Here is a 14,104-nt window from a genome sequence, read left to right as displayed (position 1 = left end):
GGCTCGTCTGTGTCCTTGTCGAATAACATATTACCTCAAGACCTAACCTCGATAGAAATATTAACGCAAAGATTAGGTGCGCACAACTCGGGTCAGGCTCGGGTGGAACAGAGGTACAGGCGATTCCATCCCCAGCTCTGATGCCACGCCTGCTATAATAGAAGCTCAACGCCTGACCGAAGACACCGGGTGATGTCGTGGGGCCAAGCTGCGAAGCATGTCAACGGCGCTCATGGGAGATCTAGACGGGCAGTCGGTGACACCATGCTCCTCGGGTCACCCCCACCCGCTGTCAGAGCCGCAACACACGCTCCCCTGTGTCAAAGCCGCAACACACTCCCCCGTGTCCCCCAACATCGTCCCCAAGTCCCGCCACTTTGATGACCTAGGTGTCACTGTCTCTTCTCCCGAAGGTTTTCAACTAATTTATTTCATTATTTAACATATTATGTTAATCTCCCCCCTTCTTATCTGTATTCCACCACATCAGAGACCTAATTAATTATGGATTGGATTGGTCTTAAAAAAAAAATGAAGCCAGTCCCCTCATTATTTATGCACAATGTTTTCGTTGCGTTATTTATTAACATCCTGTCAGTATCTCGCCTAAGAACTTATTAATTTATATACGTACACTCTCTCTCGCTTTAATCTACTCAAATCTCTTGTTGTCTCATTATATGCACTTGGCCGGTGTTAAAAAGGTGTTTTGCTCACACCTGTGAGGTGCAGATAATTCTATCCGCCGACGCTTGTTTTCCCTCCACCGTCAACATGGCGAGAGTGTGGACCTATCAGCTGAAGTGTCAGAGGGAACACACGTTGATGGGAGAGGCGAAATGTATCTCGGACGTCTGCCCGGGGTTTCATGCTTCAAACTATTGGCTGAAAATACGATTAGGCGTCTGGGAGTGAGACGGGACATTAGTCTTGTGCTGCAAGAACTGCGGCGTTTAGAATGGTCTAATGAATGAAGCGTTTGTCGTTTGAAACGGAAAGGAAGTCAACTGCGTATGCATTCAAAGCGTGATGGGCCTTGATTAAGGTCTTTCAGACATACACTCAGCGGCAGTTTATTAGGTACACTCATCTGGTACCGGGCCGGACCCCCCCCCCCCTTTTTGTCTCCAGAACAGGAATGTTTTTTTTTCTTCCACTCCTCAATTGACCAGTGTTGGGAATCGCGTTCCCACTGGACCCGCTTCTTGTTTTCAGCTGATAGGAGTGGAAAACCAGTTTGGTCGTCTGCTGCAATAGCCCATCTGTGACAAGGATCGACTAGAGTTGTGCGTTCCTGAGCTGTTGTTCTGCTCCGTTATTTGTCTGTTTGTGGCCCGCCTGTTAGCTTGCACAATTCTTGCCATTCTCTTTCGACTTCCTCAACGAGCTGTTTTCACCCACAGGACTGCCGCTGACTGGATGTTTTTTTGTTTGTCTTTCCGTTCTCGGGAAACCCTTGACACTGTTGTGCGTGGAAAGCCCTTGAGGGGTCCGTTTCTGAGATACTGGATCAGGTGTGCCTGGCACTGACGATCATACCACGCTCAAAGTCACTTAGGTCAGGCATTCAGTTACTGTTCTATTGAATGTTAGAATGGGCAAAATGAGTGACCTAAGTGACTTAGGTCACTCATTTTGCCCATTCTGGGCGAAGCCCCCAAGCCAGCAATTAGGTAAAACAAACAAGGGGGCTAGGGGGAAGGCCCCTTCATTCTGCCATAGAACAGGGATAGGGAACTTGGACGTCCTTCACCAAAAACACCACACACATACACACACGCATGTGCACACGTACGTTTGTCTGTTTTTAGCCCAATTCAATCACGCAGTGTGTTTTGAGCTTGCTTTGGACCAAGCTGTGGGTGTTTACTTTCTCCAGAATCGTTTTTCCCGGCAGCTGTGTAGGTTTGCCAGGAGGGACAGTCATTGAAAGTGGAATGAGAGTCTATTTTGGCTAAAAGAAAGTGTGTATATGTGATGATCAGAAAGTCTCATTGTCTGGCAACTGTACAATGCGATCCCCGGGGATCCGTCTTAGTGCCTTTTACTCTTAAGCTTAGGGGGTTTGTGGGAAGAGTAACGCTGAGCCAGTCTCCCTGTGGGTGGCCACCAACCTCCCTCAGACGTTTCTTATAATGCCAGCTTACCTGCGCACGTGCACACACTTCTTCCCCTAGCCTGTTTTCATGGAAACAGCACGGATGATGAACTCACAACTCGTGTAGAAACCGCTAGTTCCGTTTCAACGGTGAAAAAAAAAGAAATCTGAGCTTCAAAAGAATCCCCCGGTGAAATGTGGTTCCATTGTAGTCTGCAGTTTGTATCCCTAATGCAAGCTTTGAACTGTTTTGACACCTGTCAGAAATGTTGATAAAATAGGATGCCTCGGTCTCTCGCTCTGGTAATGCTTTGATCATGTTTTGGAGTAATGCGATAGCGGCTTCTCGAGAGAATGGGGGACAATGTTCAATGCGACGCGATTTACAGAACTCCACGACTGCCATTTGGAAATGTTACTGTAAGCAGTGCACTGGGGTTGCTGGCGTACAGTGTCGTAAGTTTGGATGCTCCGTCAGTAGTGGAACAGTAGTTGAGCAGTGTGTTAAAGTATAACTGTATCCTTTTACTGTTTGGGAAGGTGAATCGGTCACAAAGTCGAAAGACAAATGAATACAATATATGTTTTGCTATTACGTTAGCACCTAGCACGTTTTGTTAGACACTTTAATAATGTTTACATATTTTGCACTACTCATCTCATGTGTACAGTGTACTACTGTATTTTATTCTACTGTATTTTAGTCTATGCCGCTCCGACGTTAATTGTCCAAATATTTATGTATTCATTCCTTTACTTCGAATTTGTGTGTTGTTGTGAAATTGTTAGATATTACTTGTTAGACATTACTGCACTGTCGGAGCTAGAAACACAAGCATTTCGCTACACCCGCAATAACATCTGCTAAACATGTGTAGGTGACCAAATAAAATGTTATTTGATTTGATTTAGACTCAACATTGGCATTTAAATTGAATGTGAATGTAACATTGTCTCGCTGTTAAAAGTGACATAATATCAAACCACAGACCAAATATACAAATGCAGGGCTTTTTAAAATGTTATCGCCGTTGCATTTGCTGTTTGTGCTTGGAAAGTGAGAGCGCTATTTTCTCCGTTTCAGAATTCGAGACTTCAAACGTCATTAAACGACTCGATCTAGCGCCCCCACTTAAATTTCCCTCCACGTCCGAGGCTGCAGGCAATTCATTAACTGCGAGACGCGTGAAACGGAGCCGGTTGTTAGCGTGAACGGATCCATAAGTCTGACTTTGATACAGGGGGAGAGAGAAGTCAGGATGCAATTCTGCTCCCCTCTTTCTCAGTCTTTTTTCCCACATCGCTCCCTCTGCCCTGTCGTCCTACCTGCCACCATCTCCCCTCCGTCCCTCCAACCGCCAACCTCCCTGCTAGTTAATTATTGTCAGGGTGTTGTCACCAGACTGGTGTTCTCGCCATTGTAATGCCGTGCTCGTTATCAGTTCAGTGTCGGAGTGGGTTCAGACGTTGGAGGAGGCTAATAAGCTAATGTACAAACGCACCATTGTCTGGCGGGCCGGGGGAACACTGTTGCACTAATGCGCAGCAGGACCGCCTACTGTTACTGCATGGTCAGGGTTTTCTTCTGGACCAAAAAAAGGGGCTTAGGTGGTGGGTGTGGCATGGGGCGTGGCATGGGGTGCGGCAGTGTGTGAGGTCGGTCTGTCGGCGTGGCTGAGTTTAAGAGAACATTTTAGAGCGGGACGGACAGCTGGCGGCCCGCGGGGTCTCAAATAAATGTGGAGTTAGAATAGTCGAAGACACACGGTGCACTTTTAAAATGTTGTTGTGCATCAGCAGTGTTCCTCTTGTTATTTCAGTCATGGACAGTCACTTAGTTAGCCCGTGTCAGAAAAACATTTTTAGATTTGGTAAATTAGTCTAGCTAGCTATCTAAACTTGTAGTAATCATGGTCAGATTACTGACCAGGGGGCCCCCATTGATTTTGTTAGTCACTCGCACTCAGATATCATATTCAGAATTGCGAACATTTCTTTCCACCCCATGGCAAAAAGTGTAGAATTGCAGGGAATTCACTCAAGAGGAGGGAAGCCAAATTGTTTTGCTCAGAAGGTGGGGCCCCCTAACAAAATGTAAATTATGGCCCCCGAAAGACTAGGGTTGGCTCTGACTGCATGTGTGGGTATGGATGTAGGTACGCAGAGCCGTGAGCCACTGTGACCCCTCAATATGAGGTTAGATTTTTTTGTGGCACCCAACCTCATCAAAGTTGCCCATCCCTGTTTTAGAGGCACCCATCTTGGCGGTGTATATACATTTTTAAGCCAATTTTACTGCAATTCTATGTGTTTTTCAAACCTCCCTGACTGTCTAGCTTTTATTTTATTAATTGTTAGTTCTCAAAGTTTATATTATATAAAATATATAGGTCCATTATCTTTTCTATATACTTTATCTGGTTTTAGTCGTTGAAGTTTACACTGAAAGCGTTTTTTCATCCCAAAAATCTCTGTCTCTCTCTCTTTCCATCTGTATACACACAAAATAAACATATTATTTTTTTACACTGTTTTTAGACAGCGGCCCGTCCAAGGATTTCAATGGCAGAAAAATCCCTGATGTTGCTTCTCAGGCTTCCCGTCTAAGCTCACATCCACTACATCCACTGGTGCTTACATACGGAGCAGCAAGGGAAACTGCCCCTCTGTACCTTCTGGCTATGCTCAAACCCTACATCCCAACCCGAGCACTCCGTTCTGCCGCCTCTGGTCTCTTGGCTGTCCCACCCCTATTAGAGATCAGCTCCCGCTCAGCCCAGTCAAAGCCCTTCTCTGTCCTGGGAGCCAGGGAACCAGGTTCCCCCCTGATGCTAGAACAGCAGAGCCCCTGCACATCTTCCAAAAACACCTGAAACCCTACCTCTTCGAACAGTATCTTAAATAAGACATCAGTCAGTCTAACCCCCCCCCCCTTCCCAATTATCTTGTATTTTCCTACTAGCACTAACTTTACTGATAACTTCTTCATTGAGGGAAAAAAATGACTGTATCACCGAGCTACCTGAATAGAATGCAGTAACTGTAAGTCACTTTGGATAACTGTAAGTCACTTTGGATAAGAGCATCTTGACTCTTGACTCTAATGTCAATAACATACTGTAGTGAAGTTATGGGGCCAATGTGAGGTGTGTTGGTACGTTTCTCCGAGCAGCTTACAGCACACTAGCATCTCAGGCATAGATGTATAGGTGTGTATAAGGTGTGTTGGTCGTTTTCTCATCATTTGGTATGTGTTTGTCAGGCGATTTGTAAGGAACAGAGCGACATAGGTCGTTAGAATTTGTTCCGATGTCAAGGAATACCAGGCTAGTATCAACTGCTAGAAAGTTGCTCCTTTGCGTACAATTTTAGTGAAATGTTTATCTGCGTTTGTTAACTGTGTGTAGTAATAGGCTTTTGTTTAAATGACATGACGATGACTTGGAGTGAACTGCTTCGATGGCATTGGTCTAAAGAGTAGGGGCGGGTTCCTCGTTGTGCAACGCTTGTCCTATTGAGTGGGAGTTGATGATGTAAGCACTCCGCCAAAGCGTGGTATAAACAATGTCATGACTTCATGTGTTCCTTCGCACGAACACACACTTTCTCTGGACCCCCGAGGCTTTACACCCCAGTGATACAAGACAATACACGGAGTGTTACCAGATGGTCTAAGCCATCATCTCATCTCTGGTGAATGTTACAGAATCAATGGGGCTTTCTCAAACATTGTCACACTAGTTCATTACCAGACAATGGAGTCCACACAAGGACAAACTGCAGTTCATTCTCTTTTTGAAGTCTCGGGGATGCTATGATATCACAAGTATGGTGCTTTATAAGGTTGGCAGTGGTAACATGGCATGCTGTCTCTGTTGTGTAAGTCATACACATGTATGTCATTGTTTTTGAAATGTTTTATTTAACTAGGCAAATCAGTTAAGAACAAATTCTTGTAAATTCGGTTTACAGGGACGGCCTACACAGGCCAAACCCGGACGACGCTGGGCCAATTGTGCGCCGCCCTATGGGACTCCCAATCACGACTCCCAATACAGCCAGTGCACTGAGCCAACCAGGGACCGCAGTGCACTGAGATGCAGTGCCTTAGACCACTGCACCACTCGGGAGCCCGAGTGTTACAAGAGTGTTATGTAGAGCCATTATTACCGTTAAATGTACTTTGTTCCAGATCTCTTTCACTCTTTCTTTCTCATGCGACTCGTTTGAGCATCATGTCAAGTCATAAGCCGACATGACAAAGGCTACTTGACATCGCCTACGAACAACCGTTTAACCCGAACCTCTCCTTATCTCCCGCCATCTCTCCATTCCTCCTTCCCTACTCCTCCAAGACTGTCCCCAGTTCAGATAGACACATTCAGACTTGACATAACGGTTCATGAATGAAGGCGTTACTCTAATTCTCCCTCTCTCCTCCAGGACTGTCCCCAGATCAGATAAAAACATTCAGACGTGACACAACAACATGAATACCTGAATAACCTAAATCTCTCCATTCCTCTCTCCCCCAGGATTGTCCCCAGATCCTGCCCTCTACCCAGATCTATATCCCTGTGGGCGTGACCAAGCCCATCACACTGGCCGCCCGCAACCTGCCCCAGCCCCAGTCTGGCCAGAGGAACTACGAGTGCGTGTTCCACGTGCAGGGAGAGGAACACAGCGTCACCGCCCTGCGCTTCAACAGCACCAGCATCCAGTGTCAGAAGACCTCGGTGAGTGGTGGTGCACAGTTTTATTCCAGCCCAGCACTAACGCACCTGAAATACACTGAACAAAAATATGAACGCAACAATTTGAGATTTTACTCAATTTGCAGTTCATATAAGGAAATCAGTCAATTTAAATAAATGTTAAATACATTTCAATAAATAAAATTCCTAACCTATGAATTTCACATGACTGGGAATTCAGATATTCATTGGTTGGTCACAGATACCTTTAAATTAAATCAAATGTTATTGGTCACATACACATATTTAGCAGATGTTATTGCGGGTGTAGCGAAATGCTTGTTTTCCTAGCTCCAACAGTGCAGTAGTATCTAACAATTTACAACAATACACACAAATCTAAAAGTAAAAGTGTATATATATAAATATTAGGATATATTAATATTGCCTACAAAAAAAAGCTAGGCGTGTGGATCAGAGAACCAGTCATTATCTGTTGTGACCACCATTTGCCTCATGCAGTCTCCTTCACATAGAGTTGATCAGGCTGTTGATTGTGGCCGTTGGATTGTTGTCCCACTCCTCTTCAATGGTTGTGCAAAGTTTTTGGTTATTGGTGGTTACTGGAACATGCTATGTACACGTCCAGAGCATCCCAAACATGCTCAATGGGTGACATGTCTGGTGAGTATGCAGACCATGGAAGAACTGGGACATTTTCAGCTTCCAGGACTTGTATACAAATCCTTGCGACATAGGGCCGTGCATTATCATGCTGAAATATGAGGTGATGGCGGCGGATGAATGGCATCCACACGACGTGCGTGAATTTGGACATACTGCCAAATTCTCTAAACTTATGTTGGAGGCGGCTTATGGTAGAGAAATTAACATTAAATTCTCTGGCAACAGCTCTGGTGGACAGTCCTGCAGTCAGCATGTCAATTGCATGCAAAAAAATGGAGAGATCTGTGGCATTGTGTTCTGTGACAGAACTGCACATTTTAGAGTGACCTTTTATTGCCCCCAGGTGCACCTATGTAATGATCATGTTTAATCAGCTTCTTGATATGCCACACCTGTCAGGTGGATGGATTATCTTGGAAAATGATTAATGCTCACTAACAGGGATGTAAACAAATTTGTGCGCAAAATTTGTGCGATTGGAACATTGTTTTTGTAATAAACCAAATGCTTGCTGATTTGGTTTTATCTAGATGGATTTTGGTCAGCGCAATTTTTTTTCTTGCCCAGCAGGGATGCACCTGATTCAATAAATCAATGGGTTGTCGGTTAGTATTTTGACCAATGGTCATGTTTAGAGGGAGTTTGGCCGGTTTTAGGATTGTAGGAAATAACTGGCCAGAGAGCATGCTGAAGGGTGTGTTGGAAGTTGTGTGCGCGAGTGTGCATCTGTGCTCACGCGCGTAGGCCCATCTGTCAGTTGAGTAGCAAATGAGGAAGTGTGTGTGTGTGTGTGTGTGTGTGTGTGTGTGTGTGTGTGTGTGTGTGTGTGTGTGTGTGTGTGTGTGTGTGTGTGTGTGTGTGTGTGTGTGTGTGTGTGTGTGTGAGAGATAAGAAGTGACGATGCGCTTCACTGAGGCTGAAAATGTGGAGAGGAAGCCTGTCATCTTTGAACCTAGTCAAGACAGGATTGATCATGTTTACACCTCTCACACTCTCTCTACCCATCTCCTCTACCTTTCTCTCTCTCCCTGTCCATCTCTTTCACTCCCTTCAGCACTCCTCTCTTTCTCTCTCTAATAATCCACTCGCTCTCTGTTTTGTTGTCCTTCTCTACCCTCAATCACTCCCTCTTCTATTCTAACTTCCCCTTCCTCTTTTGTTTTTGTCTCATGGAGAAGTTGGAGCATAAGCAGGCTGACGTGTTCTTCGCTAGAGGGACAGGAGGTGGACGCTTGTGTCACCGACTATGACACACCAATTATAGGCTCCATGATATGACCATTATACTTTACATTTGTCTGTAGGCTTTTGGTTGTTCTGTTTGGCTCCTTCAGATCATTAGGAAGGTCTTTACCTCTCCCCTTTCCCTTTCACCCTTTCTACCTTTCTCTCTCCTCCAAAGCTGCTTGTTTCTCTCTCTCTCTCTTCATGGGACACTCGTCCTATCAACACCTCCAAGGAAGGCTGCCATATTGATTTCTGTTTGTATTAGGGGTGTCACACCTCTCTGGGTATCCTGTCAAACGGGTGCCCCCTAGACTTGAAACATCAGCCATGTCGCAGACCAAAAAAAAAACAGCACAACATCCCGGGAAAGCCTTCAAAGAATCAAACTAATTAGCTTTGAACACCTGCAAAGTGGATGTCAATGCACGCTACAGCTACACGCTGGAGATATGTAGCCGTGGGTTCACTCACTATGCTAAACATGCACACATGTAGCATGTCCAACAGGACCCAGGGCTTAGCCTTGTTGCCGTAATGATTAGCATTCAGCAATGCTAGTGTATTTGAAAGTTAGCGTAGCTCCTCCCAGCGTAGCATAAGGGCTCCAGTGCGAGGCTGTCTGTATCGACAGCTAGTCATTAGCGCGCCGCGCACCAAAACCCCCATTGTTTCTGAAGGAAGGCTAATTAGCCAGTGACAGCGCTGTCTCCAAAGAGGGCCCTTTATTGACTGTTTGTTAAATGTAGCAGCCAGCGATAATCAGCAGCAGACTCAGGCCAGGCCAAAACAGTATTTCTACACATGACAGCTGACAGGGAGATGTGCTAGTAGGCTAATTAGCGGTTAACTGTAAGCTCTCAGTGATTAGCTCTTAGCGGTTAGCTATCCGACTTGTTTTATATGCTAACCTGTAGTTTATTGGTATGATAATACCAGCGTCCATTGAAGCCTACGCTAACTCCATTGTTATGACATTGCTTTGTTGTTAAGACACATCACTTTTGTGACACGAGTTTACTGCCACTTTCTACATTACTAGGAGTGGTTGTTACTTAAAAGCAATGGAATTTGTATCATTGTCATCCAATTTTAATCAAATTCAGAAACAATTTTCACTGAAATGAAAGGAGTCATCCCAAATATTGATCTTCATTTCACCACTGTTCTTCCGATGCACATCATTCCATGTGAGCCAGTTGCTCCTTGCTCGGGCTGTGCTGCTTACTGTGCTGCTCACTGTGCTGCTTCCATGATATGAATCATGTATGATGCTGCAGTAAAAATGGAGAGCTCACGTCATCTGGTATGCTGTGGGTACACCTTGCTATGGTGAATGCGGAGTAACATGGCGAGAGGGGTAAGTGTGTGTGTGTGTGCTTGCTTGCGGAACGAGAGGATCTTGCGGGGTCCTGTTGCTCAATTTTATTTTTACCTTTAGAGTCAACACATGGATGTTAATCTTAAATTAAGCCTAATTTTAGCCCAGACTATGTTGAAATGCAGTGTTTTACTTGAGTATTCTTGTCAGCGTGTCAACTCATCTTCCACCACTCAATGGAGTGAGGAGAGCGAGAGATGAGGTGAAGGAGGGTGGGGAAAAGAGATGGGAAGAAGAGAGATTTCATTGCAGCGGCGGAAGAGAAGGATGGTTTGGAAGGTAGAAGCAAACCTGTGGCCTGTTTCCTCCATACAGCTTTCGCTCTTGTTTTGATGCGTTTGATGGATCCTTTTTGTCTTCTATTGCCTCTTAAAGGGAAAGTAGTCCAAAATTAACTGAAAGTAATCAGATTACACTACTGACTTTGGGCAATCCAAAAATTAAGTTACTGACTACCAGAGGTGCAACTTTGGTTTTAGAAGTGTGGGGGGACATAATATATATTTATATATTATTTTTTTATCCAGTCGCATAAACACTCCAAACAGCCTATCCGACTGCTCAGAGGCGTCCGCATGGTCCTAAAGCACACCGAAGCCTCGTTTTGTATCATATTCAGAATGTCCCCCCTTTCCCCAGTAAAAGTTGCGCCCCTGCTGATTACAAATGTGGACAGGTAACTATAACGTATTAGGTTTAGAAAGTAACATACCCAACCCTGGTGACAAAAATAAATGAGCTCTGTACAGGATCATTTGTGTAATAAAGAGTAGCTAAGCAGCTCCTCAATAATTGTTCATAAGCTTGATCTAATACTTTGTATGTGCAAGACTTTTGGAAGGCTATGGCAATGGGTTTCAAGACGAGAGAAGAAGAAAAAGTTCCTTCATATTTTTTCAGTAAATACTGCATAAACACAGTGACTCTCCGTTAATAGACAGAGCTGTAATATATAAGGAAAATACATGTTTTTTTAACAGATTTATACAGATCAGCTCTGCCTATTATCGGACAGTTGGTGTTTATACAGTATTTTCAGGAATTGTTTTGAAGGAACTGTCTGTAAAATAATGGAAATTGTAACAGTAATGGGTGTGCAATCAAAACCGTCTCAATATTGCGGGCCAAACAATGACCAAAAAAAGGGAAGGGAAAGTGGATACCTAGTCAGCTGCACAACTGAATGCATTCAACTGAAATGTCTTCCGCGTTTAACCCAACGCCTCTGAATCAGAGCGGTGCCTTAATCGACATCCACGTCATCGGCACCCGAGGTGCAGTTGTTGTTGGGGGTTAACTGCCTTGCTCAAGGGCAGAATGGCAGATTTTTACACATTGCCGGATCCGGGATTCGAAACCAGCCACCTTTCGGTTACTGGCCCGATGCTCTTAACCGCTGGGTTACCTGCCGCCTGTAAAAACAAACAAAAAGCAAAACACACCATACATTCCCCTGGTCTCAACTCTCACAAGGTATAGGACCTGGGGAGTGTGTCTGTTTTTCTCCTTGTTGACAGTGTCCAGGCAATCTCCTCTCATCCAGCCCGCCAGAGGGGGTCATGGGAGCCGGTAAACAAGGGGAAACACAGCCAGGCTGCTGAAGCCAGGGTCACCAGACTCAATAAGTGGCCACAGCTGGTCTCTGAGAGGGGGAGGAGAAGGCAGGAGAGGGCGGCAAGTAGCCTAGCGGGTAAAGAGCGTTGGGCCGAAATGTCGCTGGTTCTGATCCCCGAGCCGACTGTGAAAAATCGGCCGACGTGCCCTTGAGCAAGGCACTTGACCCTAATTGCTCCTGTAAGTCGCTCTGGATGAGTGTCTGCTAAATGTAAATGTAGGGGGAGAAGAGGGAAAAGGGGAGAGGACAGAAAGGAAGAATAGGAGAGGGGAAGAGAGGGGAGGAGGGGATGAAATGAGAGCGCAGGTAAAGGGGATACCTAGTCAGCTGTTCAACTGAATACATTCAACTGAAATGTGTCTTCCGCATTTAACCCAACCCTTCTGAATCGGAGAGTTGCGGAGGGCTGCCTTAATTCACATCCACGTCTTCAGTGCCCGGGGAACAGTGTGTTAACTGCCTTGCTCAGGGCAGAACAACAGATTTTGACCTTGTCCGCTCGGGGATTCGACCCAGCAACCTTTCACGCTCTTAGTGAGTTTAGTTGTTTGGTTAGTTTTGTTAGTTCGAGAGGGGAGGTGAGGGGTGGAGAGGAGAGGATTTAGCGTGTGAGAATGAAAATAAGTTTCAGTCTAACCCATGGTTTCTCTCTTGGTTCCTGTATTTTTTTTTTCTCACTCGCTTGTTTCCTCTCTCTTCCAAATTGTTTGGTGTGTCTCTCCTCCTTCCTCTCTCACTCTCCCTCCTACCCCTTCCTCCACAGGGAAAAATAAAGAGAGGGGACAGATAATATCAGTGCTGGCTTTACACCGCCACCTTCAGTCGGATGAAAGACTGGGCCACTCCATCACCCGTTTTCTCGCACTTTTCCTCCGTTAAGAAAAATGAGAAAGGGGTGGAAAGTCTGGGAGAAGATTGCACGGGAGGGAAGGAGAAATCTTGTTTGGCCTCGGATCTTCCTCTCAATTCGTGTGTGCGTGCGCACGTGCATGCGGACAGCAGCTGTTTCTAAACAAAAATTAAGAGTACTGGGAGAGCCTGATGGGTTCCAATTAAGGTGGACGATGATAAAATGATGATGAATTGCAGTCGGGCGCTGAGACACACACACCAGCCCCTCTCCCAGGACCCAGGAAAAGGATAAGAGAGGGGGAAGGTGGGCAAGAGGGGCAGACGGTTAGAAAATTGGGCTGAGGAAGCGATGGAGGAGAAGGAAGGAGGCAGGGGTGGGTAAAGAGAGTGTAGGGGAGGGAGAGTTGAGTAGAAAGCAAGAAAAGATCCAAGAAGTTTGCTCGGAGAGAGGGGGGCACACAGGAAAGGTAATTGCGATGGAGTGAGAGAGAAGTTTAGAAGAAAGGAGGAGGACACAGCTGAGGAAATGATGAGGGGAATAAGGAGGAAAGGAGACGAGAGGTCAGAGAAGTAGAGACAGAGTGTAGCTGCAGGGATAATGGTGATCACTAAACGTACATATACCACCGGTACCAGAGCAGGTCCAAAAGGCTTCTTAACAGCTTTTACCCCCAAGCCATAAGACTCCTAAACAGCTAATCAAAGGGCTACCCAGGCCCCTCTTTTATGCAGCTGCTACTCTGTTTTTTTATCTGTGCATAGTACCTTTAACTCTACCTACATGTACATATTACCACAATTACCTCGACTAACCGGTGCCCCCGCACATTGACTCTGTACCGGTATGCCCTGTATATAGCCTGGCTATTGTTATTTCACTGCTCCTGTTTAATTATTTCTTACTTTTATTTTAAATGTTTTACTTATCTATTTTTTACTTGCCACTTTTTTTTTTTCTTAACTTCTTATAGCATCGTTGGTTAAGGGCTTGTAAGTAAGCATTTCACTGTAAGGTCTATACCTGTATTCGGCGCATGTGACAAAATAAAATTGGATTTGATCTGTTCCTTTGTATCCAACTATCCCTCCCCTCTAGACGGAGGAGTGTAATACGGAGGAAAGTAGGGAGGCTTAGAGCTGAGGTCTTGCATATGCACCACACTGAAAGTGTTTGTGTGTGAAAGCACTGACCCATTAGAAAGGCACTGGATATAATGAGGAGTAACTGTACCGCTGACGGTCCTTCCTCAGAGAAGGGGGTGCCCAGTCATGTATGGTATAGCATGACACAGTATGGTTAACCGGACATGATGAACAGGGGGCCTGCCGCCGAGGTCGCTCGTTAAAACGGGATAAGGCAGGCAACTTCTTTAATTAGGGTTGTGTGTTTAGTGAGAGAGGGAGACAACAACACTGTTCAACAGCCTTACCCTCACTCCTCCTCCCCTATCCACCCCTTTCCTCCCATCAGGAATCAACCCTATTCCTCTCTCCCCTTCTCCACTCACACAGCCTGCTGCTCAGTCCAGCAGTTTCCTCTCCTCCCCCCCTCC

At 45.5% G+C, this 14,104-nt stretch overlaps 1 protein-coding gene across 2 annotated transcripts in view; it reads left to right on the top strand.

Annotated features, from left to right (window-relative positions):
• Positions 1-14,104, top strand: part of LOC139564650 (plexin-A1-like) — a 244,953-nt gene that overhangs the window by 154,285 nt on the left and 76,564 nt on the right. For both annotated transcript variants that reach the window (XM_071384372.1, XM_071384366.1), the window contains exon 10: positions 6,634-6,834. In XM_071384372.1, coding sequence (XP_071240473.1) covers positions 6,634-6,834 — 201 coding nt within the window. The remainder of the gene's footprint in view (positions 1-6,633; positions 6,835-14,104) is intronic.

Source organism: Salvelinus alpinus, chromosome 2 (genome assembly GCF_045679555.1).
Source record: "Salvelinus alpinus chromosome 2, SLU_Salpinus.1, whole genome shotgun sequence".
NCBI classification, from domain to species: domain Eukaryota; kingdom Metazoa; phylum Chordata; class Actinopteri; order Salmoniformes; family Salmonidae; genus Salvelinus; species Salvelinus alpinus.
This window is presented reverse-complemented; position numbering and strand designations above follow the sequence as displayed.